This window comes from Molossus molossus, unplaced genomic scaffold (genome assembly GCF_014108415.1).
Source record: "Molossus molossus isolate mMolMol1 unplaced genomic scaffold, mMolMol1.p scaffold_m16_p_1, whole genome shotgun sequence".
NCBI lineage: Eukaryota > Metazoa > Chordata > Mammalia > Chiroptera > Molossidae > Molossus > Molossus molossus.
Window position 1 is genome coordinate 11,257,136 of NW_023425344.1, and position 25,260 is coordinate 11,282,395.

Here is a 25,260-nt window from a genome sequence, read left to right on the forward strand (position 1 = left end):
TTTTACTATCTCATTTCTCTTCAGCAATTAAAATTTTACTATTTCAAGACCTTATTAGACTACCTCCTTCAAAAAATGACTACCTAATCCATATTCATGTTATTCACTAGTTTTGATTTTGCTCATGTGTTTTGTAGTTTATAGCATGTAAAACACACTTTCTTTAAATCTGTTATTTCTAGTCAAATTACAGAATAAATTAATAAAAAAGTTCAATTCTAAACTCTTCTAGAATTTTAATATAGTCTATCTAGAGTTAATAATTCCACAAACCAGAAATAAGAAGCTGCAAGAAACCCCTTCTCTCTATCCTTTACATTAACTATGCAAACTAGGCTGTATCTCCCTGGCTAGGGCAATAAAGGTATTCTTGTCTTCTTTGGACCACTCCTTGACTGCTGGGTTGACAGCCCTGGTTATATCTAATTTTAATCTTGAGGATGAACCTGAGAATAAGCCCTGTTTCATCTTTAAGAGAGCTACCCAAATCAGGCCTACATTCCTGCTTCCTTTTCTTTAGGAACTCTGAACAGTGAGCCAGGTGAGAAGTCCCTTCTCCTTACTTAGGTTGCCCCTATTAGAAGTTTTGTCCTAAAAAGTATTTGCTAACTAAAATAACACATTATATAGTCTATTATGTAATGAAAATGGAAAACATATTCCTTTAACATATTTCTGCCACACAGTAAAATCCTTTAATCAATGAACATTTATGTAGTGAATACAAGATTCATAAATACACAAGGATTTTTAGATAAATTTTAGTTATCTATAGAAAATCTCACTTTTGTTAGCAGTATTATCACCTATACATTTTTTTTGGCATTTTATGATACCATAATTCTTTTTCCTATCATAAAGGCTGTAGCTCAAGAACCAGGAAAATCATAATGAGTTACCCCTATGACTATCCGAATTAGTAAAGTAAAAACAATGAGAAGGGGAGAGAGAGCTTGGGAAGGAGGATTAAGAAAAAGGAAGATCAGGAGTGGAGGATAAAGGGCAATTTTTTGCCCTTGTTGATGAGCTAAATGGTGACATGTAACAGCATCACTCCTTCACAATGGAGCTATTACATCATAACTAGATAGTTTTTTTGGTGTATATATTTCCAAAGTACTAATAATTAACTCTATAGATAAAAACTAAACATGTATTGTGTTAAATACTTTAGGGCAATATAGAGTAAGTAGAAAACAGAGAAAGGGAGAGACTGAAATTTATTTACCATTCACCTACTGGTAGGTATCTAGGTTGTTTTAGATTTTTACAATTGTAAACAATGTTGAAATAAAAATTCTTCCAAATGTTTTCTTGTGTATAAGAATTCTTCTTAGATATACACCTAGAAGTGGAAGTGCCAGACAGCAGGTCATGTACATTTGAACTTTAGTAGATATTACCAAATTTCCTGTATCCTTGACAATACCTGATGGTTTTGAGATTTTTAATTTTTGATAATCTAATGAGTAAGAGAAGCAAATAGCAATACTAAATCAACAAGAGTACGTTTAGTATGTATTTACATAAATTTTTAAAGCACACAAAACTATTTTGCTTACAGATGCATAAATAGGTATTATCAGTAGTTGCTTCCAAGAATACATGAAAGGATGTAATACGTCTGGGTGACAGGAACAAGATTATTGTGCTGTATTTTTTCGTATATTTGAATATGTTCTGAATAATGAACACAAACTTACCATTTACTGGTTGTAGACTGGACAAATCACCTTCTCAGAGGTTTTGCCTGATCATTTATTCCAACATCATAACATCTTCCCGCCTGCCACTGTTATTACTCTTTGCTGTTACTGTCTCTGATTTTCATTACAGATCTTATCACTTTTTGAAATTATTTAATTGTTTGTTTATCTTCTGTCTACCCCAGCAGAATATAAGTCCCATGAGGGCAGAAACATTTTCTATCTTGTTCTCCATTGTTTCCTTTGTGCCTAGAAAATGACTGGCATATTATAGCCATAGCAGTGTGAAGTAGTTCTTTAAAAATTTTTTTACTTATCTGTTGCCAATTAGACTAAGGGAAATAATTCTAAAAATGTCAAGTCATTACAAGGCAGTGCAATAATTAATCTTCATCATGACATATCGTTTAAGAAAGTATAATGATATTTCAGAGTATTTTCCAACCAAGATGTTTAAAATAAGTTAATGCTAAAAAAATCAGAAATTCAATGATCAAATCTCATTTTAGTTGTCAGCAGCATTTGAAAATAATGAAGATTTTCAATCCAATAAATCCAGCATGTCATACATCATGTATGCACTTGGTATACAAGTGAACAGACTGGTTTCTTCTCTCAAGGGTAGATTACAGTGGGGAGGTAAGCATGGAAACAATTATAATGAAGTGAAAAATTTACTATTTTGAAGTTTTACCAGGATTGTCACTGAAACTCATGGTAAAAACAAAACAAAACAATGGCAACAAGGCCACAGAAGTGCTGTGGTTTCATCTCTGCCCACATTTGATCTTGTTTGGTCTAGGATTGGTAAACCCTTCCTGGTTGTCATGATAATGATACAGGTCTCTAAGCTGAAAATTTCTTCCTGTGCTTTAAAATTCAGGAGAAGTTTTTACTTTGGCCCCAGAGTAAAACTGAAATTAAAAAACTTTTTGGATACACCAATGGTATTTCTACCTGTTTTTTTTAACTTAGTGTGCCAGGACAAAAAAGAACCATTTGTACAGGCAATGCGTGACTTAGTTCCTCCCAGTTTCTGAGGTTCAGAGTATTTATGCAAATCTGCAAAATTGAAAGTACAAAAAGAAATATCTCTAATATCAAAACACCTGCTAGAAAGTGCAATAGAGAGGCAAATGAAAATGTTTCCCTAGGGGCAACTATATTTTAAGTTAGTTTAGAGTTTGTGAAAGATAGGGCAAGGAACGCCCTGGCCGGTTTGGCTCAGCGGTTGGAGCGGTGGCCTGTGGACCAGAGAGTCCCGGGTTCAGTTCCTGCTAGGGGCACATATCAAAAAAAAAAAAAAAAAAAAAAAGTTTGCCCTGGCCGGTTTGGCTCAGCGGTTAGAGCGTCGGCCTGCGGTCCTTAGAGACCCGGGTTCGGTTCCCGCTAAGGGCGCGAACCTTGGTTGCAGTTTGTCCCCGGCCCTGGTCGGTTGTGCAGGTGGCAGCCACTCGATGTGTTCCTTTCACATCGATGTTGTTTCTCTCTCTCTCTCTCTCTTCCTCTCTCTCCCTCCCACTCTGCCTGAACAAAAAATGGAAAAATGTCCTCGGTGAGGATAAAAAAAAAAAAAAAAAAAAGATAGGGCAAGGAAAATGAGGAATATGGAAACTGAGTTATGAAGAATTAAAAAGCTAAAAAGATTTGCAAGGAAAACAGAGGTTTACAGAGACATAATAGTATCAACCAATATTTACAGCACTAGTAAGTAAAAGAAATAAACTTTCTCATACTGTAGCAGATGGGAAAGAACTACCGTAAACGTTAGTATAAAAAAGAGAAGTCTTGGAGATATAATAATTTCCACAAATATTTACAGTACTGTAAAGCAAAATATTGTTGCAGATGTAAAAAATATAAAGAGCAGATGTTTCAGAAATCTGAGCTTAATTGTCAGAGCTGTCAAACAAAATTTTTTACAAGTTAGGTTGAATTACCGTATCTTACACTACAGAATAAAAGAACTGTATATTGGATGATGACTGGGCAGGATAATTTTTTGAGCACATTTTCTTTGGTTATTTGATTAATCTGTTATGAGAACTGTTTTTACCTATTTTTTTAAGGAGTTATGTTTTTCTCATTGGTTGTAGCTTTGTTTTTTTAGGTGAATAGTACCAGTTTGAATATCAGTTGCAAAAATACTGTCTTCCAACTTGAGGCTTGAACTTTCACTTTTATAATACTGAGTTCCATTTCAGTATAGTCAAATTTACCAAATTGTTGTACGAATTGGTACTTTTGCATCTTAAGAAATTCTTACTTCTTTTGAGTTCATTAAAATATCATCCTAAATCTTTTCTAACTTTGTTTTTCTTTTCAGATTTAGACCTTTAACCCAACTGAAATTACTTTAGTGGGTGGCGTGAGGTAAGGAATCCACCTATTTTTTTGTTGTTCCATGTGGGTCAATTATTCCCAAACCATTTATTGAATAGTTCATCCTTCCCTATTTATAATGACATCTTTGTCTTATACCAATATTCTACTAATGTATGAATGTTTCTGGACCTTCTAATCTGTTCTACTAACTTATATATGGCCAATAACACCTTGTTTTAATTACTGTACTAAATAAGTCTTGATATGTTTTAGAGCAAGTCTCTCACCACCTTTGACTTAGTTATTCTTGGCTCTTTAAGTATTGCTCATAAATTTTAGGTTTGGCAAGTGATTTTTCACAATAAACCCTATCAGAATTTTGATTGGAATTACATTGAATTTGTAAGTATATTAAAAATGAACTGCCAGAAAACTACAGGTCATTGAAAAAAGAAATAGAGGAAGATATAAAAAAGTGGAAGCACATACCCTGTTCATGGATTGGAAGAATTAACATAATTAAAATGTCCATACTACCCAAAGCAATCTATAGATTCAATGCAATCCCCATCAAAATACCAACGACATATTTCATAGAACTAGAACAAATACTTCAAAAGTTCATATGGAACCAAAAAAGACCCCGAATAGCCACAGCAATCTTGAAAAAGAAGAACAAAGTAGGTGGGATCACAATACCAGATATCAGGTTATACTACAAAGCAACTGTAACCAAAGCAGCCTGGTACTGGCACAAGAACAGGCATATAGACCAGTGGAACAGAACTGAAAACCCAGAAATGGACCCAAGGCAATACGCTCAATTAATATTTGACAAAGGCGGCAAGAGCATACAGTGGAGTAAAGACAGCCTCTTTAATAAATGGTGTTGGGAAAATTGGATAGCTACATGCAAAAAAATGAAACTAGACCATCAACTTACACCACACACAAAAATAAACTCAAAATGGATAAAAGACTTAAATGTGACCCGTGAATCCATAAAAATTCTAGAAGAAAATGTAGGCAACAAAATTTCGGACATCATACGGAGCAGAATTTTCACTGATACATCACCTAAGGCAACAGAAATAAAGGAGAAAATGAACACATGGGACTACATCAAACTAAAAAGCTTCTGCACAGCAAAAGAAACAATCATCAAAATGGAAAGGCAACCCACTGTATGGGAGAACATCATTGCCAATGATGTATCAGATAAAGGGTTAATTTCCAATATATATAGAGTGCTCATACAACTCCACAAAAGGAAGACAAAGAGCCCAATTAAAAAATGGGCAGAGGAGCTGAATAGACACCTCTCCAAACAGGAAATACAAATGGCCAAGAGACGTATGAACAAATGGTCAACATCACTAATCATCAGAGAGATGCAAATTAAAACAACAATGAGGTATCACCTCACACCTGTCAGAATGGCCGCCATCAACAAATCATCAAACAACAAGTGTTGGCGAGGGTGTGGAGAAAAGGGGACTCTAATACACTGCTGGTGGGAATGCAGACTGGTGCAGCCGCTATGGAAAACAATATGGTGCTACCTCAAAAAATTAAAAATTGAACTTCCATTTGACCCAGTGATCCCACTGCTGGGAATATACCCTAAGAAGCCTGAAACACCAATCAGGAAGAATATATGTACTCCCATGTTCATAGCAGCACTATTTACAATAGCTAAGATCTGGAAACAGCCCAAGTGTCCACCAGTAGACGAATGGATAAAAAAGCTGTGGTACATATACACAATGGAGTACTATTCAGCTGTAAGAAAGAAAGATCTCTTATCCTTTGAGACGACATGGAGGGACCTGGAAAGTATTATCCTAAGTGAAAGAAGCCAAGCAGAAAAAGACAAATACCACATGATCTCACTTATATACGGAATATAATGAACATAACAGTCTGAGGAATATAGTAGACCCAGACACATGGAAGTAGGGCACAGACTGACATCCCTCAGAAGAGGGGATGGGGGGTGGGGGGGTGGGAAGAGATAAACCACAGAACTTATATGCATGTATGCATGACCAATGGACATGGACAACTAAGCCGGGGACAGGGTGGAGGGGGGATAGGGTGGGGGGTGCCAATGGGGTAAAAAGGTAAAATATCTGTAACAAAAAAATAAATAAAAATTCATATAAAAAATAAATAAATAAATAAAAATGAACTGCCATCTTTTAGTCTTCCCATTCATTCAAAATATAACCATCCATTTTGGGAGACTTCTTTTATACTCTTCAATAATGTTCTTTATAAAGTCTTAAACAGTTTATTATTTTCATTCTTAGATGCTCTAATGTTTTTCCTGCTTTTGTTGCTGTTGTAGATACTTTTTTTTACAACTGGATTTTCTAATTGGGTAGTTGCTGATATGTAGTAATATGTACTGATCGTATTAGTATATTTTTTGAACTTTTTCATCAGTTCTACAAATTTACCTAAATATTCTTTTATATTTTCTACATGCACAATCATATTGCTTATAAGCAACAATAATTTTGTTCATTCTTTCCTTATAACCTATTGCTTAATATTGCTTATTTACATACTTCTATTTTTCTCATCATGTAATAAGTCAAAACCTTTAATAAAAAGTTAAAAAGTAGTGATATACATTTTTGTCTTCTTCATTACTTTAAATCATTACGTTATGATGCTTCTGGTAGTGAAAGTGGTCATATATTCTTTGTCTGATATGCATTTTTTTTATCATAAATGTGTCAGCTTTTGTAGAATTTCTTTCTGTATCTATAATAACGATATTTTTCTTTTCTTTTGGTAATGCGGAAAAGCTGAAAAGTTTTTTAAATGCAGAATCATCTGTGCCTCCCTAGTCATTATTTATCATGTTTTTATACTTCACTATATTCAATTTGTTAATATTTATTTAGGACTTTTGCAGGTAGGTTTGTAAGACTGGTGTGCAACTTTTCTTTCTTTTGCTACTATTGTCTGGTTTTGGTATAAAGATTATACCAAAATTTGTTTTCTATTCTTTAAAATAGTCAATGAGTTATAGGAATTATCCGATGCTTCAAGGTTATATACAGTAACCTATAAAACTATTTGGGGTTGATAATTTTATAGATTTATAGGTTAGACTGTCCATAAATTATTACATTATTTATTAGATTATCTATTGATTATGAATTATGCTATCTATTTTATCTATCTACCTACCTACCTACCTACCTACCTACTCCTCCCTCACAAGAGGATATTTTTCCATCTATCCTCAGACAGAGTGGGAGGGAGAGAGAGAGGGAAAAACATCATTGAGAGAGATAGACACATCAACTGGCTGCCTCCCGCGTGACCAGGGCCAGGACTGAACCGCAACTAAGGTACATGCCCTTGACTGGAATCGAACCTGCAACTCTGGTTTGCAGGCCAACACTCTATCCACCGAGCCAAACTGGCCAGGGCTACACTATCTAATTTAAATAAAGTAACTCATAAAACGAACAATTAACTTAAATGAGTACTGTTAAGAAATTATAGAGTAAGAATAATATGAAAAATGTAAGCAGTAGCAAATAAGAAACAAAGGCAGAACTAACATTGCTTTTACTAGTATAAGCACTTAATGATTATACTATAAGGTAAAAACAGTGCAATCAGGTCAATTTTTAAAAAATTCTTAAGAAACCATTTGAAATATGGATTTATACCTTCTATCAGTACTAATTCTTTCACAAAGTCTACACTGTGTAATAAGATACCGGCAATGATCATGATTAACAAGACATTTAAAATTGTATGTAAGGTGCCTCATTAGCGCAGTAGGTAGTGCGTCAGTCTCATAAAATTGTGTGTAACATCTTTATTTCAATCTTAAAAAATTTAATTTGTGATAAGATGAGCACATATAAAGTATTAGTGTATGTAAATACACAAACACACACATGTGCATCAAAGGGTATGTGCTCAATTTTTTATTTAAAAAATTTGGTATGCAAGTAGGCAAAGTTAAAGCCTACCAACTTGTATCACAGAAGAAAACCTGATTTTATTACTCTGTGCTTAAAGCAATCTAGCAGCTTTCTGTGGCCCTAAGAAAAGTCAAAATCCTTAACATATCCTACATGGCTTTCTCATAATGTGGTCCCTACCTAATTTTTAAAAAATATATATTTTTATTGATTTTTTTAGATAGAGAGGAAGGTAGAGGGGGAGAGAGACAGAAACACTGAAAGAAAAACATCAATCAATTGCCCCCCCCCCACGCCCCATACTGGGGATCTGGTCCACAACCTGGGTATCTAACTGGTGACCTCTTGGACAATGCTTAGTCCACTGAGCTACACCGGCTGGGACCTACCTCATTTTTTAGACTCAACTATTGCCATTCTCTCTTTTACTCTCTATAAGATACACTAAACTAAATGATTCCTATCCTGAAGTAAGAGCACTGAAATCACATATGACAAAAAAATCATTCCCCAAATCATCAAGAAAACTAAAGTTTAGATTATATATATCCACTATCCCTTAGGATGTTCACATACATATTTGTGTACTTTCCCTAGGATATCACAATAATTTAAATAATTTACATTACTTGTTTTCTACATATGTTTGGTCTGCCTTACCACTTACGTTCATAGTACCAGAGAATGACAGAAATGAAATTTAACTTTTAAAATTTCATCTATCCTATCACCCATATAATGCTTCTGAATACCTCTAATTAATGATAAGGCAACCAGGGACTCATTTGTCCCTTTCCACTTTAAGAACTGCCTGATCCTTAGAACTATTCTTTCCTTTATGGACCTGAAATCTGTTTCTAACTTCTAGCTAGCAACCCTAATTCTTCTCATTGGGTCATTCAGAAAAAGTTCAGTTTTACGTTAGTGTAACAGCCATACAATAATTCACAGATCACTATCATAGTTCCTCTAAGGCTTCTCATCTGTGGTGATAAGGAACAGGAGGTAGAGAGTACAGAGAGACTAGTGTTTGGGTATCTTTTATGAGCTGGTTCCTTTATATTTAACTTTCACATTGCTCCAATAGTTTTTTATTATTGCCAAATAACAATGAGGAAATTAAAGTTACAACTGGTTAAGTTCAAGTAATTTAAAGAGCAGAGCTGGGATGTCAACCACAAGTCTTTCAGATACCAAAGCCTATGTTTTAGTCTCTTTAGAACAGTGAACTGCCTTCCACAAAGTAGAAGAGATATAAGAGGATGTGAAACAAGAAAAAGAAAAACAAACAAAAATAAATTTTAAATCCTATGCTTTCTAATTTCCAAACTTTATGTACTGATATATTTTTCCTTAAGCCTTATACTATAGTCATGTTTGATATTTTTTTCTCTCATATAACCTAATGTCTGATATCCTTATACATACACTTATAAAAATTACAGAAAATTATTTCCATATTTCAGCTCCCTCTCAATTTTGATCTGTTTTATGCAATGAAAAGACTATTTCCTTTAAACAACGACCAGTGTATTTTACTTTAGAGCCCCAAACACCACACTGCCTTCTGAGATCAAACTTAATTCTGGTCTTTTTCTGGCTTCATGGACTGACAATAATTTCCCTATCTTGTGTTAACAAAAGCTACTTGTTCTAACTTTTTGAGTCAAACACTTATTTGGCATCCTCCACAAGCGCTTAAAAGGCTCTTCTCTCCTTCCCGCTGTAAATTATGGCCTTTTCTTCAATCAACTATTAGATAAATCCAATATAACCCCCATCATTAGGGCTCTTATGAAAAATGGATCTCTATATAGTTAGTTACATGATTACAGTATATTAATCACATGTATTAACTTTTCCCTTTCCCCAGTTATATCAACAATTGAAGATATATCATCTATTTCTTTTTATTTTTCATTTAAGTGTAAAAAACTGTACAGCAAATACTTAATGTTCTCAGCTGTACCTTTAAAAAATAATTTTTATCATATACATGTGTTTACTTTGCTTTTAAGTTGCTTGTTAGGATTCTCTCACCATACACTTTATTGTAAAGAGACTGAAAGCAACTCAAATTTCTTCTTTTATAAACTAAAGTTAAATACTATATAAAACCTCTAAGTTAGCACTTCCCACTAATCTGTATTATATAGGCTCATTACAAGTCATGTTACTTTTACAATTTCTCTATAAATACAAGGTTACTTATATTTAAGAATACTAAAACATAAAATTATGTATTACACAAACACAGAAAGTCTTACCTTGCTGAGTATTTTGTTCTTGCATTCGATTCACAGTGAGGTCTAAGGGGCCTTCCTGTTCTTCCTGAAGGGAGTTTTCTGCTTGATTCATTTGGATACTTTTACATATTAGACTTGGTCCAATTGAACCATTTCTATTTTCTTGAATTTTACCACTTTTTGAAATATACTCAATTGCAAACTGACGTATCATCTTTTTCATTAATTCCTGAGCAACTAGGGGAATGTTAGGATCACAGTTGTGAGGAAGATCTAGAGAAGAAATAAATATAATAAGCATTAAAAACTGAAATGCAAATATACCAATTTTTAAACTTATCGTATTTTTATTACAAATTAATGATTTCAGAAGTCTTTCTAGTATCAGTCCATAACTGCCAATGGTTTCTAGGACTTAGAAATAGAAACCTTGTAGATGTAATTAGTATTATAATACATCAATCCCAAACTTGGCATATTTAATCATTTCTTAAAAATAAACATTTTTGGTCACAAACTAAAATACAGATGAGGAATTAGACATAGAAAGTTAAGTTCTATATCTTATTATTAGAGTTTTAATTTAAATGTATTCTACTAGATACTAAAACATTTTAGTATGTGAATATAAATTGTATATATAAGTAATCAATGTTTAACTTAATATACTAAGTGTATGCATTAATTACTAAAACAATTTAAACTCTCATAACTGTTAATTACCATTAAATTCTTCAATTCTGTCAAATATGCATTTCCTATACAATTTGAACATCATCATCAAGGATTTTTTTCTTTCCTCAACTTTTTATATTGAGAAATTTCAATCCGAAAAAATAAAGAACAGTACAATCACAGACAGCCTCAACCAAGATTCAAGAATTGTTAGTATTCTGCCACATTCACTACCTGTTTTTGGTTTGCGGAACCACTAGAAGTAAATTATAGAATTATGACATTTCACTCCTAAATGTTTCTATAAGCATCTACTAAGATTCTCCTATAAAAATGGTAATATTATTAATAAGGATCTTAATTAATCCTTGATTCCCAAACATGTTGATCAGCTACAACTATAATGAAGACCAGCAGTGATCTAAAATTCTACTTGAAACTTGCACAAGAGGTCAAAATAGTTGAACGATTTTAAGAGAGGTATGGAATAAGGACGGATCAGTTATAGTCACAGTATGTAATAATGATAAAAATGTTGGTATTAGGGAGAGGGAGTTGGTGGTGGCTTTTTACACATATACTTCTGGCCTCAATCCAATGCTTTTATTTACTCTGCTCCTTCAGAGGTAGAACGGCTGGTAAACTGGAAAGGAGGACTAAGCATACTTGCTTAGGTTCCACACTTCTTCCTCCTAGAAGTGGCCCTACTTCCTGAGATACTAGTTCACTGCTCCTTAAATGCTTCAACTCTTACCCAGGCAGATCAGTGATAAGTGAATAGGTCTGTACTTATCCAGGGCTGTTTGAGACTGAAGGGCCAAGTCTTTTTAGTTTAGGGGTTCAGTATAAGCTGGAAAACTTGCTAAGACATCTGAAGGCAATTTTTTTGGTAATTTTTACTAATATATTTTTGTTACAGATGTTTCTCTTTTTTCCCCCATTGACAACCTTCCCCTGATCCCCGCCCCCCACTCCCAGCATTGTTGTCTATGTTTAAGGCAAGTCTTTTAACTAGCATTTATTGTTATAGATTCCTGATTCGAAAATGCAAGAAGGGAAGAGAAGCAGTATTGGTTTGAGGGTACTGAAAAAAAAATTGACTTAGCTTATAGGTTGGAATCTTAGCCATATTTATGAAGTTAGGCTAGAAACTAAAACTCCATTTTAGTTTCTCTGTTCACAAAACTGGAAATAACATAACCTTGAAAATCATTTGCTCACAGCATATTTTAAGGTTATAAGAGATTGCAGATAAAAGACTTGACATTTTAATAGTGTGCTAAACGTTGGCTCTTAAGTTACAGTGGAAATAACAAGAGAAAAAGATGCAAACTGAGCAATTATATTTTATTTAAATCACAAGATGTCAAATAAGTAAAAATATTAAGGCAAATATAAAAGTATTAATTAACTAGGAAAATAAAAAGGACACAATATATCTAAGCCCATATTTTTTGGATTAAAATAAATAATATTAGCACATATAACCTAACTAAAGTGATTTACCAAAACAAAAAATTTCCATGTTGCCCATAAGGATTCCAGTTTATACCATTTCTTGATTATTACCTCCAGGAATCACTGAAGGTTTCTGTGAACATTCTTCACCTTTTCACAAACCAAATTTTGCTTCACATTATGTGTTAAAAGGAGATACTGAATGTATACTTCTAGGTATTCTGGTTAAGTGTCCTGCAATTTATTGACTAACGTCACCTTATAAAGTCAAAATAATTACATTTTCCAAAAAGAACAAAAACATAATCAGACACATAAAATATGATTTGGGCTCTACGTTAGCACTGAGTTTAGAGCTAATTTAAAGCAGAATAGATAGCACTACTCTAATCTATTCACCTGCTCAGTTTTTGTCCCTTTATATTGGAGAATAAGTCTATGTGTGAGACCAAAGGACTTGGCAAAAATAAAATAAAAATGAGAAACAGACAATAATAATGCTGCTCAGCTGCTAATTAGCTAATGAGTCTTCTAAATACATGTACAAGCTGTTATAATTACAAAAGCAAATGAGTTGATTAAAGATCTAGGCCAGGGATTATAAACTCAAGTGTTTTAAAAGGTCAGGCAAATAATAAACTCTTGGCTAGAAGATAGAATGTTGCTCCATGGAAATGGTGTCTACTGCCCTCAAGAAGACTGAAGGAACTTATTTTTGCCCTGTCTTTTCATTTTTCAAATTTAACTAATTTAAAAGTTTAAGATGTTCTTTGTGGTAGCCAAGATTGTCCTCAATGATTTCCACCTCCTGACTTCCTACTACTATATAGTTCCTTCCACATTGTATCAGGAGTGGTATGTGTGATTAATAGCATACTGCAGAAGTGCACCTCATTTCTGATATTAGGGTGTGTGTGTGTGTGTGAGTGTGTGTTCTATCTTGGATAATCCTGAATGTTGATGTACAATGCCTCCTCCCGTCCCTAACCCTACTGCATCCTTGCAATCAATCAATCTCTCTCTCTCTCTCTCTCTCTCTCTCTCTCTCTCTCTCTCATTACTTACTCTGGAGAAAGCCATACTGTGAGCAACCCTATGGTGAGTCTTATAAGGAGATGAACTGAAGTCTCTCCTGTAAACAGCCAAATGAATGAAATTGGAAGAAGATACTCCAGATCAGTCAAATCCCAGATGACTGCAACCCTACCTGACCCCTTGATCGCTGCCAAGTGAAAAATTGCACCAGAAATATCCAGATGAGCCATTCTCAGATTTCTGGCTCAAAGAACATGTAAGATGATAATAGATGTTTGTTATTTTAAACGGCTAAATTTTGGAAATAATTTGTTAAATAGTAACAGATAAATAATACAGATTTTGGTATATATTAGTGGGAAGCTGCTTTTAATTGAAACCTAAAATGTAAGTGTGGCTTTAAAACCAGACAGTGGGCTTTAGGGAAAGTATTAAATATAAGTCTGAAGTACCTTGAAGAAATTGTTAATAGAAGCCTCATGGTCTTTGATAAAGCTTGAAGGGTGAAGACTTGAAGGAAAATGAGGTAAATGTTACTGGAAAGTGAAGGAAAGAATATACTTATTATGTTGTGGCACGAAGACAACACTTGTCCTCAATAACTTGGAAAGTAAAAAAGTGCATAATGAATTGGGTAATCAATCTAGGGAAATTTCTAAGCAAAGTGTTTACATGATTTTGTTTTCCTCTTGCTAATTATAGTGAAATGTAAGAAGAGATATACTAAAGAAAGGACAATTAAACAAAAAGAAACCAGGTCTTGATTGTTTTGAAAATTTTCAGTTAATACAGATGGCCAATGAGTCTAAAATTAAGAAAGTGAACAAAGCCCTGGCCGGTTTGGCTCAGCGGTTGGAGCGTGGGCCTGCGGTCCGGAGAGACCCGGGTTCGGTTCCCGCTAAGGGCACGTACTTCGGTTGCAGTTTGTCCCCAGCCCTGGTTGGTCGTGCGGGTGGCAGCCACTCGATGTGTCCCTTCACGTCGATGTTTCTCTCTCTCTCTCTCCCTTCCTCTCTCTCCCTCCCACTCTATCTGTACAAAAAATGGAAAAATATCCTCGGGTGAGGATAAAAAAGAAAGTGAACAAAGACCAAATCAGGGAACAACCAGGAAAATATGTTTCAGAAAGCTGATGGGTTTTCTTCAAATGTGACCTTCTTAATAATGTTGCGGGTCTCGTGTGAATTATTCATTTTCATTTTGTGGGAGGAATTTCCCACTAAACAAAGAACTCTGGAAGTAACTAAAATCTTTCAAGGAAGTGCCTACTCAAGAACACTGGCTAAATCTTGGTAAAAACAACAAGCTATACAGCATTTCTATTAAACATCCTCCCATGCCAATTCTGAGGTAGCCTTCTCTAACACACACACACACACACACACACACACACACACACTTCCTAGGCAAACACTGAGAATCTTATGGTTCTAGAAATTTAAGGACATCTCTGTTCAATCATTAGTTGACCACTAAGCAAACTAAGAAATATCAGTGGCCACACAATATATGGAAAGTGACTTCACAAAATGAGTTCAGAAAAATCACTAAACAAACAATAATAATATACAGCAATACAACAAACTCTGAGGTGAGGGATAACCTGATTCCCAAAGCTGTCACATTGTGTTATTTAAAATATCCAGTTTTTTTTTTAACAAAACATCATGAAAAATACAAAGAAAGAATGGTCCATACATAGGGAGAAAAAAGTCAATAGAAAATGTCTCTGAGGAAGCTGAGATATTGGACTTACTAGACAAAAAGTTTAAATCAGCCATTTAAAATATGTTCAAAGAACTAAAGGAAACCATGTATAAAGGAATAAAGGAAAGCATCAGAAGACTATCTCACTAAATAAAAAATATAAATAAATGAAAGTTTTTAAAAACAACCACACAGAAATTCTGGAGTTGAAAAGTACACTAACTAAAATGCAAAATTCACTAGATGGATACAATAGTGGATTTCAGCTGGTAGTAAAAAGAATCAGTGAACTTGAAATTAGACCAGCTGAGCTTACTCAGCCTCAGGGGAGAATGGGAAGAAAAAGAGAGGAGGGGAAGAAGGGAATAAAGGAAGAAAGGCAAGCAGGCAGGAAGGAAAAAAGGAAGAGAAAGAAAAAAGGAGGAAAAGAGGAAATAAAACAAAAAGAAAGGAAGATAACAACTAAGTTCTCTTTTAAAAAAGAGAGAGCCCTGGCCAACTTGGCTCAGCAGTTAGAGCATCTGCCCGCGGACCAAGGAGTCCCGGGTTCGATTTCTGCTAAGGGCACGTGCCTCAGTTGCGGGTCATTCCCAGCCCCGGCTGGGTTTGTGCGGGTGGCAACCAATCGATGTCTCTCTCTCATGTCAATGCTTCTCTCTCTCTCTTCCTTGCTCTCCCTGTCCCGCTCTATCAAAAAGATATCCTCTGGTGAGGCGAAAACAAAAAACGAAAACAAAAAACCTCAATCTAAAAAAGAGAGAAAACTGAACAGATCCTCAGAGACCTGTGGGGCACTATCAAGTGTACCAACATACACAAATGGTAGTCCTAGAAGGAGATGAAAAAGGCACAAATATTTTTTAAAATGTCCCAAATTTTATAAAAAACATTTATAAACACATCCAAAAAGTCCAATGAACTCCAAGGAGAATGAAAAAAAAGAAACATTTGGATACATCTAGACACATTTAGATGCATTCTAATCGATCAATCAAAGACTAAGAGTCAATCTTGAAGCAACAAGAAAAAATCAACTCATCGCAAACAAGGGACCCTCAATGAGATTAATAGCCAATATCACATCAGAGTTTATGAGGGCCAGAAGTCTGACATATTCAAAGAATTGAAAGAAAAAGAATGTCAACCAAGAATTCTATATTCAGCAAAACTATCCTTTATAAAAGGAGAAATTTAGACATTCTCAGATAAACAAAAACAGTTCTATTTTTTTGCTAGCTGACCCGATATAATGAAAGGACACTAAACAGTAAAGCAAATCCACACAAACAATAACCACCAGAACAGTAACTATTAGGTAAAATACAGTATAAATGTATTTGTAAATGAAAAATGTATTTTTTGTTTGTAATGTTTTCTTTCCTATCTAATTTAGAAGATAAATGCACAAAGCAATAATTATGAGTCTGTCTTGGTTGAGACAATGTCTAAAGATGTAACATAAAGGACAATATAACATAAAGGAGGAGAGATGGAATGAACACATATAGACTCAAGCTTTCTGTATACTAATGAAATTAGGTAGGTACTAAGCTGAACTAGATTGCTGTTTATTAAAATGTTACTTATAATCCCCCCAAGGCAACCACTAAGAAAGTAACTGAAAAACATATAGTAAAAGAAACAACAAAATAATTAAAATGGTACACTAGAAAATTCTTATTTAACACAAAAAAAGTAATAATGGAGACAGAAATAAAATATTGAAAATAAATAGTAAAATGTCAGATGAAAATCCTACTTTATCAGTAATTACATTAAATATAAATGGAAAGGAAGAAATTGGCAAAATAGATTAAAAGAATAATCTAGCTATATGCTGTCAAAAAAGACACTTTAAATGCAAAGACATTACCATGTTAAAAGAAAGGATGAAAATAGTATGTGAATAGTAACCAAAAGAGAGCTAGGGAGGTTATACTAATAGCAGACAAAATCTATTCTAAGACAAAATTTTCATTAGAAACAGAGGTCATTTTATAATGATAAAGGTTCAATCCAAAATATAGAAAGAAAAAAAAACTATCAGAATTAAAGGAAGAAATAGAATATTTAATAGTAATAATTAGAGACATCAATAGATCACTTTTAATAATGGATTAAAAAATAGACAAAAGATCAATAAGCAGAAGACATAAACCAACTATACCTAACAGACATAAATAAAGCACTCTACCCCCCAAAAATAGTATATTTTTGTCACATGCACATGAAAATTCTCTAAGTCAGACCATATGTTATGTCACAAAACAAGTCTCAACTTAGACTTTTAAAATACAAAGTATGTTTTTGAACATTAGATTAATAATAAAAAAATTGGTAACAAAATGAAATTTGGGAAATTAACAAATGTGAAAATAAAAAACCATACTCCTAAATATCTAATAGGTAAAAGAAGGAGTCACAAGAGTTATCTAAATACACTAAACGTTGAATGAACAGCAAAACACAACATACTAAAAGGTATGAGATGTGGCTAAAGCAGTGCTTAGAGGCAATTTACAGCTGTAAACACATATTGTTAAATTTTTTTTTCATATCAATGACCCAAGAACATAACCTTCCAACTTATGAAAAAATGAATTAAAAACTAAACCCAAAGTATAAATAAAAGGTTAGAAAAGAAAAATAGAGAATAGAGAACAGAAAAATGAAAACTGCTCAAGAAAAAAATTAGAGAAGATTTAAGTTGCTAAAATCAGGAATGAAGGAAAAGACATCACCATTAACACACACAAAAAAAACCCAAAACAATAATCAGGAAATACCATAAAATATACATCAACGAATTAGACCTCCTAGATGAAATGGTCAAATTCCTAGAAAGACACAATCTACCAAACTGACTCAAGCAGTCACAGAAAATCTGAACAGATCTATAACGAGTAAAGAGATTAAATCAATAACCAAAAACTTGCCACAAAGAAAAGCCCAGGGACAGACATTTACTGGTGAATACTGTCAGATATTTAAAGAAGAATTAACACCAATCCTTCACAAACTCTAAGAAACACCTCATTCATTCTATGAGGCCAATAAGTAGCCTGATATTAAAAACAGACAAAAATTGGCCAGCCAGCACGGCTCAGTGGTTGAGTGTTGGCCTATGGATCAATAGGTTGCCAGTTCGATTCCTGGTCAGGACACATGCCCAGGTTGTGGGTTCAATCCCTAGCAGATGGCAGGCAGGAGACAGCCAATCAATGTCAATGTTTCTCTCTCATTGATGTTTCTATCTCTCTCTCCATCTCCTTTCCTCTCTCTCTAAAATCAATAAAAACATTAAAAAAATAAAAGAAGACAAAAAAAATCTCATGAAAAGAAAACTATCCAACAAAATAAAAACTATCCATTATGAATAAATATAAAAATCCTAAACAAAATACTATCGAACAGAATCCAGCAACATATAAAAAGAATAATACACTAGCCTGGTTGGTGTGGTTCACTGGTTGAGCATCGACCCATGCATCAAGAGGTTGCTGGTTTGATTCCTAGTCAGGGCACAAGCTCAGGTTGTGGGCCCGGTCCCCAGTGGGGTGTGCAGGAGGCAGCCAATCGATGTTCTCTCTCATCGATGTTTCTCTCTCTCTCCCTCTTCCTCTCTCTCTAAAATCAGTAAAGAAAAAAGTATTAAAAAAAATACACTAAAGGGATTTATCCCAAAAATGCAAGGTTAGTTCAACAGATAAAACCCAATCAGCTGATGTCATAAAACATAGTAATAAAGGACAAAAGCCACATAGTAATCTCCATAGATGTAGAAAAGCACTTGATAACATCCAATAAAAATACTGAACTAGCAGGATAGAAGGAAACTACCTTAATTAATACAGGATGTCTATGAAAAATCCACGGATCTTTCATTATTCCATTTTTAATCCTCACCCAAGAATATGTCTTTTTATTGAGAGAGAAAGGGAGAGGGAGAGAGAAAGGCTGGGGATTGAACCTGCAACTTGGGTATGTGCCCTGACCAGAAATTGAACTTGCAACCCTTCAGTGCATGGGATGATGTTCCAACCAACTGAGCCACTTTAGCCAGGGTTTGTTCATCATTCTTAATGGTGAAAGATCAAAACCTTTCCCACTATGATCAGGTACAAGACAAGGATATATTCTCTCACCATTTCTATTTAACATGTACTAAAGGTTCTAGCTAGGGAATTTGGGTAAGAAAAATAAAAAGCATTTAAATTGGAAGGTAAAAGTAAAACTATCTTTGTAGTTAACATAATCTTGTAGACAAAAATTTGTAAGGAATCTACAAAAAACAAAACAAAACAAAACAAAAAAACACTTTAGCGCTAATAATTAAGTTCAGCAAGGTTACATGATCCCATATAAATATACAAAACTTAATTTCTACATAATGGCAATAAACAATTCCAAAATAAAATAATTCCACTTATAACAGCATCACCAAGAATAAAATACTTACAAGAATAAGTTTAACAAAGGAAGTGGAAGTCTTGTACACTGAAAATTACAAAACATAAACACAACCTAAATAAAGAGAAATACAACCTGTGTTAATAAACTGGAAAACTTAATATTGCTAAGATGGTAATACTCTCAAACTGATCAACAGATTCAACACAATTCCTATTAAAATCCCAGCTGGTATTTTTGTAGAAATTGGCAAGCTAATCCTAAAATTCCTATGAAAATGCAAGGAATCCAGAATAGGCATAAAAAAAAAATCTTGAAAAAGAAGAACTTGGAAACTTAATATAAAGTATGCTAGGTTACTTGCTCAAGGTGAGATGTATAGGTCAACAGAGTAGAAATGAGTCCCAAAATAAAACCTTACACTTACATCTATAGTCAATTTATTTCTGATGAGAATACCAAAACAATGTGATATGAGAAAAAAAACAGTCTTTTTAAGAAATGGAGCAACTGGATATTTTCTGGCAAAATAATGAAGCGGGACCTCTATCTCAGATCTTATATAATAATTAACTCAGAATGGATCAAAGACCCAAATATGGAAGGCTAAAATTATAAACATCTTAGGAGAAAGCATACATGTATATCTTCATAACCTTGGATTAAAGCAATGATTCCTTAGATCTGACACTTAAAACACAAGCAAGAAAAGAAAAAAAATAGGTATACTGGACTTGATCAAAATGAAGCAGTGAAAAGACAGTCCAAACAATGGAAGTAAATATTTATATTCGTATATCTGATAAGGGTCTAGTGTACAAACTATAAAAATAATTCTTACAACTCAACAATAAAAAGACAAATGCTTGGTTAAAAAATGGCAAATGACATTCCTTCAAAGAAGATAATTATAATGGCCAATAAGCACTTGACAAGATGCTTAACATCATGAGTCATTACGTGTATGTAAATCAAAACTGCAATGAGGTGTCACTTCACATCCAGAAAAAATATCATAATAAGAAATATAGATTAAATGCTAATCAGAATGTGGAAATATCTGAACCTTTATACAATGTTGGTAGGAATGCAAAATAGTGTAGCCACTTTGGAATACACTTTGGCAGTTCTCAAAAAAAGTAAACATAGAATTACCAAGATCCAGCAAATTCCATTCCTATATACTCCCCCAAACTGAAAATATGTGTGCAAACATGGGTGCATGAATATTCATAGAAGCATTATTGGTAATGGCCAAAACATGGAAACAACTCAAATGAATATCTACTGGTGAATGTAACATAAATGGTGGTAAATCCATACAACAGAGTATTATGCAATCATTAAAAAAATGAAGTACTGATACATGCTATAAAAAAGGATAAACCTTAAAAACATTATGCTAAATAAAGGCTGCACACTGCATGATTCCATTCACATGAAATGTGTAAAACAGGCAAATCTATAGAGATAACGCAAGTCAGTGCTTGCCAGATCCTGGAGTAGGGTAGGAGAAAAATGAGTGAAAGAGTACTAATCTGTTAATGTCTTTCTCTTTCTGGGTGATGAAAATGTTCTAGAATTAGACAGTGATAATGGTTGCAAAACTTGTGAATGCATATACTAAAAATCACTGAATTGTATACTTTAAAAAAGAATATTTTATAACACATGAATTATATTTCAAACAACAGAAAAATAGGAAGGAAGGAAATATAACTCAGACGGCAGAACTTACAGTCCAAGGGGCAAATCCAAGAGCCAAAAGGAATTAATCTCAGGCCTTAAGATCTAATAAAAAAATTTCCAACATTTGCTCAGTTGGATTTCAGAATTGCTAGGGAACAGTGGCCCCCGTGTGCATCTCATTTCCCCCATTTTTGAAGAGGAGTTTTTCGAGTGGTTTTTATATGCCTGTTCCACCATTAGAAACTGTAATCAAAGTGTTGTTTTTAAGGAGTCTCAATTATACCTGGAACTGAGTTAGATAACAAGTATGTGGACTTTGAGATGATATTGTAATAAGACTGTTGGAGGTCTTTGGGCAGGAGTGAGTGTACTTTGCACATGGAAGAGATGTGAATTACTGGGTACCAATGGATTCTAACTTCTTTGTATTCACATCTTTATTTAATATTCTCCTACAATGATAAGTAGCATATAATGCTATTATTTATCAAAGAGGGATAGTTGTTCTTGGAATCAATCTAAGAATATAGGTTTGGGATGTATCAATTATGAGATTTTTTATTGATTTTTGAGAGAGACAGATGGAAATATTAATGTGAGAAACATCTATTGGCTGCCTCCTGCATGCCCCCCACTGGGGATCGAGCCCACAACCCAGGCATGTGCCCCGATGGGGAATTGAACCAGGACCTCTCAGTCCATGGGATGACACTCTATCCACTGAGTCACACCGGCTGGGCAATTATGAGATTTTCAATGTGGAAAACATAAGTCACTAATCCAACAAAATTTTTTAAAGCCCAGGATGGTGACATTTTTGTTATCTTCTCTTTTCCCATCTCTATTCATTCCCTCCATGTTTGATAGCTATATTAACAATTAACACTGATATAGCACTTGATAGAACATAAAGAACTGACATACACTGTCACAATTTTTTCTTTATTAATTTTAGAGAGCAGAAGGAAGGGAGAGAGAGAGAGAGAGAGAGAGAGAGATGGAAACATCAATGAGAGAGAACATCGATTGGCTGTCTCCTGCATGCCCCCCACTGGGGATTGGGGCCAAAATTTGGGCTTGTGCCCTGACCAGGAATCAAACTGGCAACCTCTTGGTGCATGGGTCAATGCTCAACCACTGAGCCACACCAGCTGGGCTACACTGTCATAATTTAATAAGTATTATATTAGTGCAGATAATGATATAACCAAAGGGAAAAAGAAAAGCAAAGTCCTATGGAACTACTTATCATATAAACTTACCTTTCTATTTTTCCCAAAATATTTTATTTCCAAAAATGCCTATCTACATAAAAATTGAAAGAATACCATGTACTGCTAAAAAATTTTATCTCTATAAATTCAACAACTGTTGACATTTTGTGCCATTTGATTTACATATACACTCACATGCACACAGATTATTTACAGGTGAAGCACATGATAGTAAATTGCAGATATCATGAAGCTTTAACCCTAAGTACTTGAACATTACTATACATAACTATAATTCCATTATGAATTTTAAGGAAGTTAACATGAAAAATAATGTCTCTAACTTTCTCAAGTATGTTCATTACAGCTTTTCCATCCCCAATATCAGGATACAATCAAGGATCAATGTTGTATTTGATTATCGTGTGTCCCTAGTCTTTTCTTCTGCCTTTTTTGGCATTTATTTTGTAGCATGTCCCACAATTTGGGTTAGATTTCTCATAATTTATGTTCAAGATAAACAATTTTTGATAGGAATAATACATAGATGATATGCCTTCTTGTTGTATCATATCAATCTGTCCCACTATTAGTGATGTTGATCAGTTGCCTTAAGGTGCTATCCAAAAACACATCTTCCGTGTCAAGTTACCTTTTCTCCTCTGTAATTGGTAATTTGTGGAGTGATTCTTTAATGTGATTATCCTGTTCTCCAACAATCTTTTATTTACTCAATGGTTTTAGCATCAGCTGATAATTCCTACCAGAATCAATTGTTACACTAGTGCAGTGGTCCTCAGCCTTCCTAATGCCACAACCTTTTAATACAGTTGCTCATGTTGTGGTAACCCCCAACCATAAAATTATTTTTGTTGCTACTTCATCCCTGTAATTTTGCTACTGTTATGTCTTAGGTGACCCCTGTGAAAGGGTCATTCAACCCCCAAAGGGATTGTGACCCACAGGTTGAGAACTGCTGCACTAATGGTTGCAAAATTTTGTGATTCCATTATTCACTCTCTATTTTTATACAGAGTTCTTTATTTTAAAAAAATGCCTTCTCCTCCAACTATCAACAATTTTGTTTTGTTATTTTGCTTTTATCACTGTGGCCTCATGAATTGTATCTTATTACTCAATATGTTATTATTTGTGGTATCATTCCTCACTTTAATGCACAATGAAACAATTTGTGGAAACACCATCAAGAAGGTCTTGCTTTTGAAAACTTCCTTATTTTGGGGCATATAAAAAAAAATCCATTTCCACCTTCTACTTTTCCTGTCTCTGGCGTAGTTAGAATCAACCAATATTTCAAATATCCTACTTTTCCTTCATGTGGTAGTGACTGCTATTTAGGCATAAATGTGGTCATTGCTATTATAGTGTCATTGCTTCTAGATTCTAATAGCAGGTGAAGCTATAACAAATGCCACACAATTAATTTTTCCTGTGTTCTGAAGTACAATGATAATACACCTTAAACAAAAATTAACTCAAAATAGGTCATCTACCTAAATGTAAAATACAACTATAAAACCACCAAAAGATAACATAGGAGAAAATCTTGGTGACTTTGGTTTTGACAATGACTTTTTAGAAAACAACAAAACATGACATCGAAAAATATTGATAAGACTACATTAAAATTTAGGAATTTCTGGTCTGTGAAAGACTCTGTTAAGAGGATGAAAAAGAAAACCATACACTGAAAGAAAATATTTGCGCAACCTGATAAAGGGGTCTTATGTCCAAAATACTCAAAGAACCAACAATGATAAAATGAATAACCCAATGCAAATGGGTTAAAATGTACAAAAGATCTAAACATGTAATTCACCCAAGAAGATACACAGATAGCAAATAAGCATATGAAAAGGTGCTCAATATCACAGGTCATTAAGGAACTACAAAACAAAACAATAATGAGATAACCGTACACACCTATTAGAATAGCTAAAATCCAAAACAGTGACAACAACAAATGCTGACAAGGATGTGGAGCAATAAGAATTCTCTTTCACTGCTGGTGGGAATGAATGGTATAGCCACAGTGGAAGATAATATGGCAATTTCTTATAAAGCTCAACAGTCTTACCATAGGATCCAGGAATTGCACTCCTAGGTATTTACCCAAATGAGTTAAAAGCATATGTGTACATAATTGCTAAAATTAGAAACAACCAAGAAGTCTTTTAATAGGTGAATGGATAAACAAACTGTGGTACATTAATAGCATGAAATATTCTTCAGCAATAAAAAGAAATGAGCTATCAAGCCACACACACACACACACACACACACACACACACACGAGAAACCTTAAATGCAAATTGCTAAGTGAAAAAAGCCAATCTAAAAAGGCTACATACTTACATACTGTAGGATACCAACTATATAACATTCAGGAAAAAAAAAAAAAAAAACCATGGAGACAGTAACATCAGTCTTTGACACAGGTTGGGGGCAAGAGGGAGAGGGATGAATAGGTAGAATTTTTAGGGCAGTGACACTATTGTATATGACACTGTAATGGCAGATACATGAAATTGTAAATTTGGCAAAACTCACACAACTGTATAAGACATGAAGTAAACCTAGAGTAAACTATAGGCTTCATGTAAAAATAATGTAGCAAAAGTAATTCACCAGCTGTAAGAAATGTAACACCAAGGAAGATGTTAATAATAGGGAAAACTGAGGGGGAAAGATGAGTACATGGAAAAGCTCCACACTTTCTGCTCAGTTTTTTTGTGAATCTAAAAATGCCCTAAAAAACCCAAAACTATTAATTTAAAAATTGGATTAAGTGAAAAATTCATCTGATTCCATATATTTT

General features: G+C 34.0%; 1 protein-coding gene and 1 long non-coding RNA gene across 13 annotated transcripts in view; one reads left to right on the top strand and one right to left on the bottom strand.

The window, feature by feature from the left end:
- LCORL (ligand dependent nuclear receptor corepressor like) overlaps positions 1-25,260 on the bottom strand; it is a 143,321-nt gene that overhangs the window by 35,145 nt on the left and 82,916 nt on the right. For 7 of the 12 annotated variants that reach the window (XM_036251930.1, XM_036251868.1, XM_036251878.1 and 4 more), the window contains one exon: positions 10,255-10,506. In XM_036251930.1, the coding sequence (XP_036107823.1) occupies positions 10,255-10,506 (252 nt within the window). Of the gene's footprint in view, positions 1-1,250; positions 1,346-10,254; positions 10,507-13,853; positions 13,938-19,567; positions 19,633-25,260 lie in introns of those variants that run through there. The other 5 variants (XM_036251913.1, XR_004958321.1, XM_036251922.1 and 2 more) reach the window with 5 other exon arrangements.
- LOC118624063 overlaps positions 4,051-25,260 on the top strand; it is a 34,247-nt gene continuing 13,037 nt past the window's right edge. The window contains exons 1-2 of the long non-coding RNA XR_004958328.1: positions 4,051-4,079; positions 13,443-13,657. This is a non-coding gene — a long non-coding RNA (uncharacterized LOC118624063). The remainder of the gene's footprint in view (positions 4,080-13,442; positions 13,658-25,260) is intronic.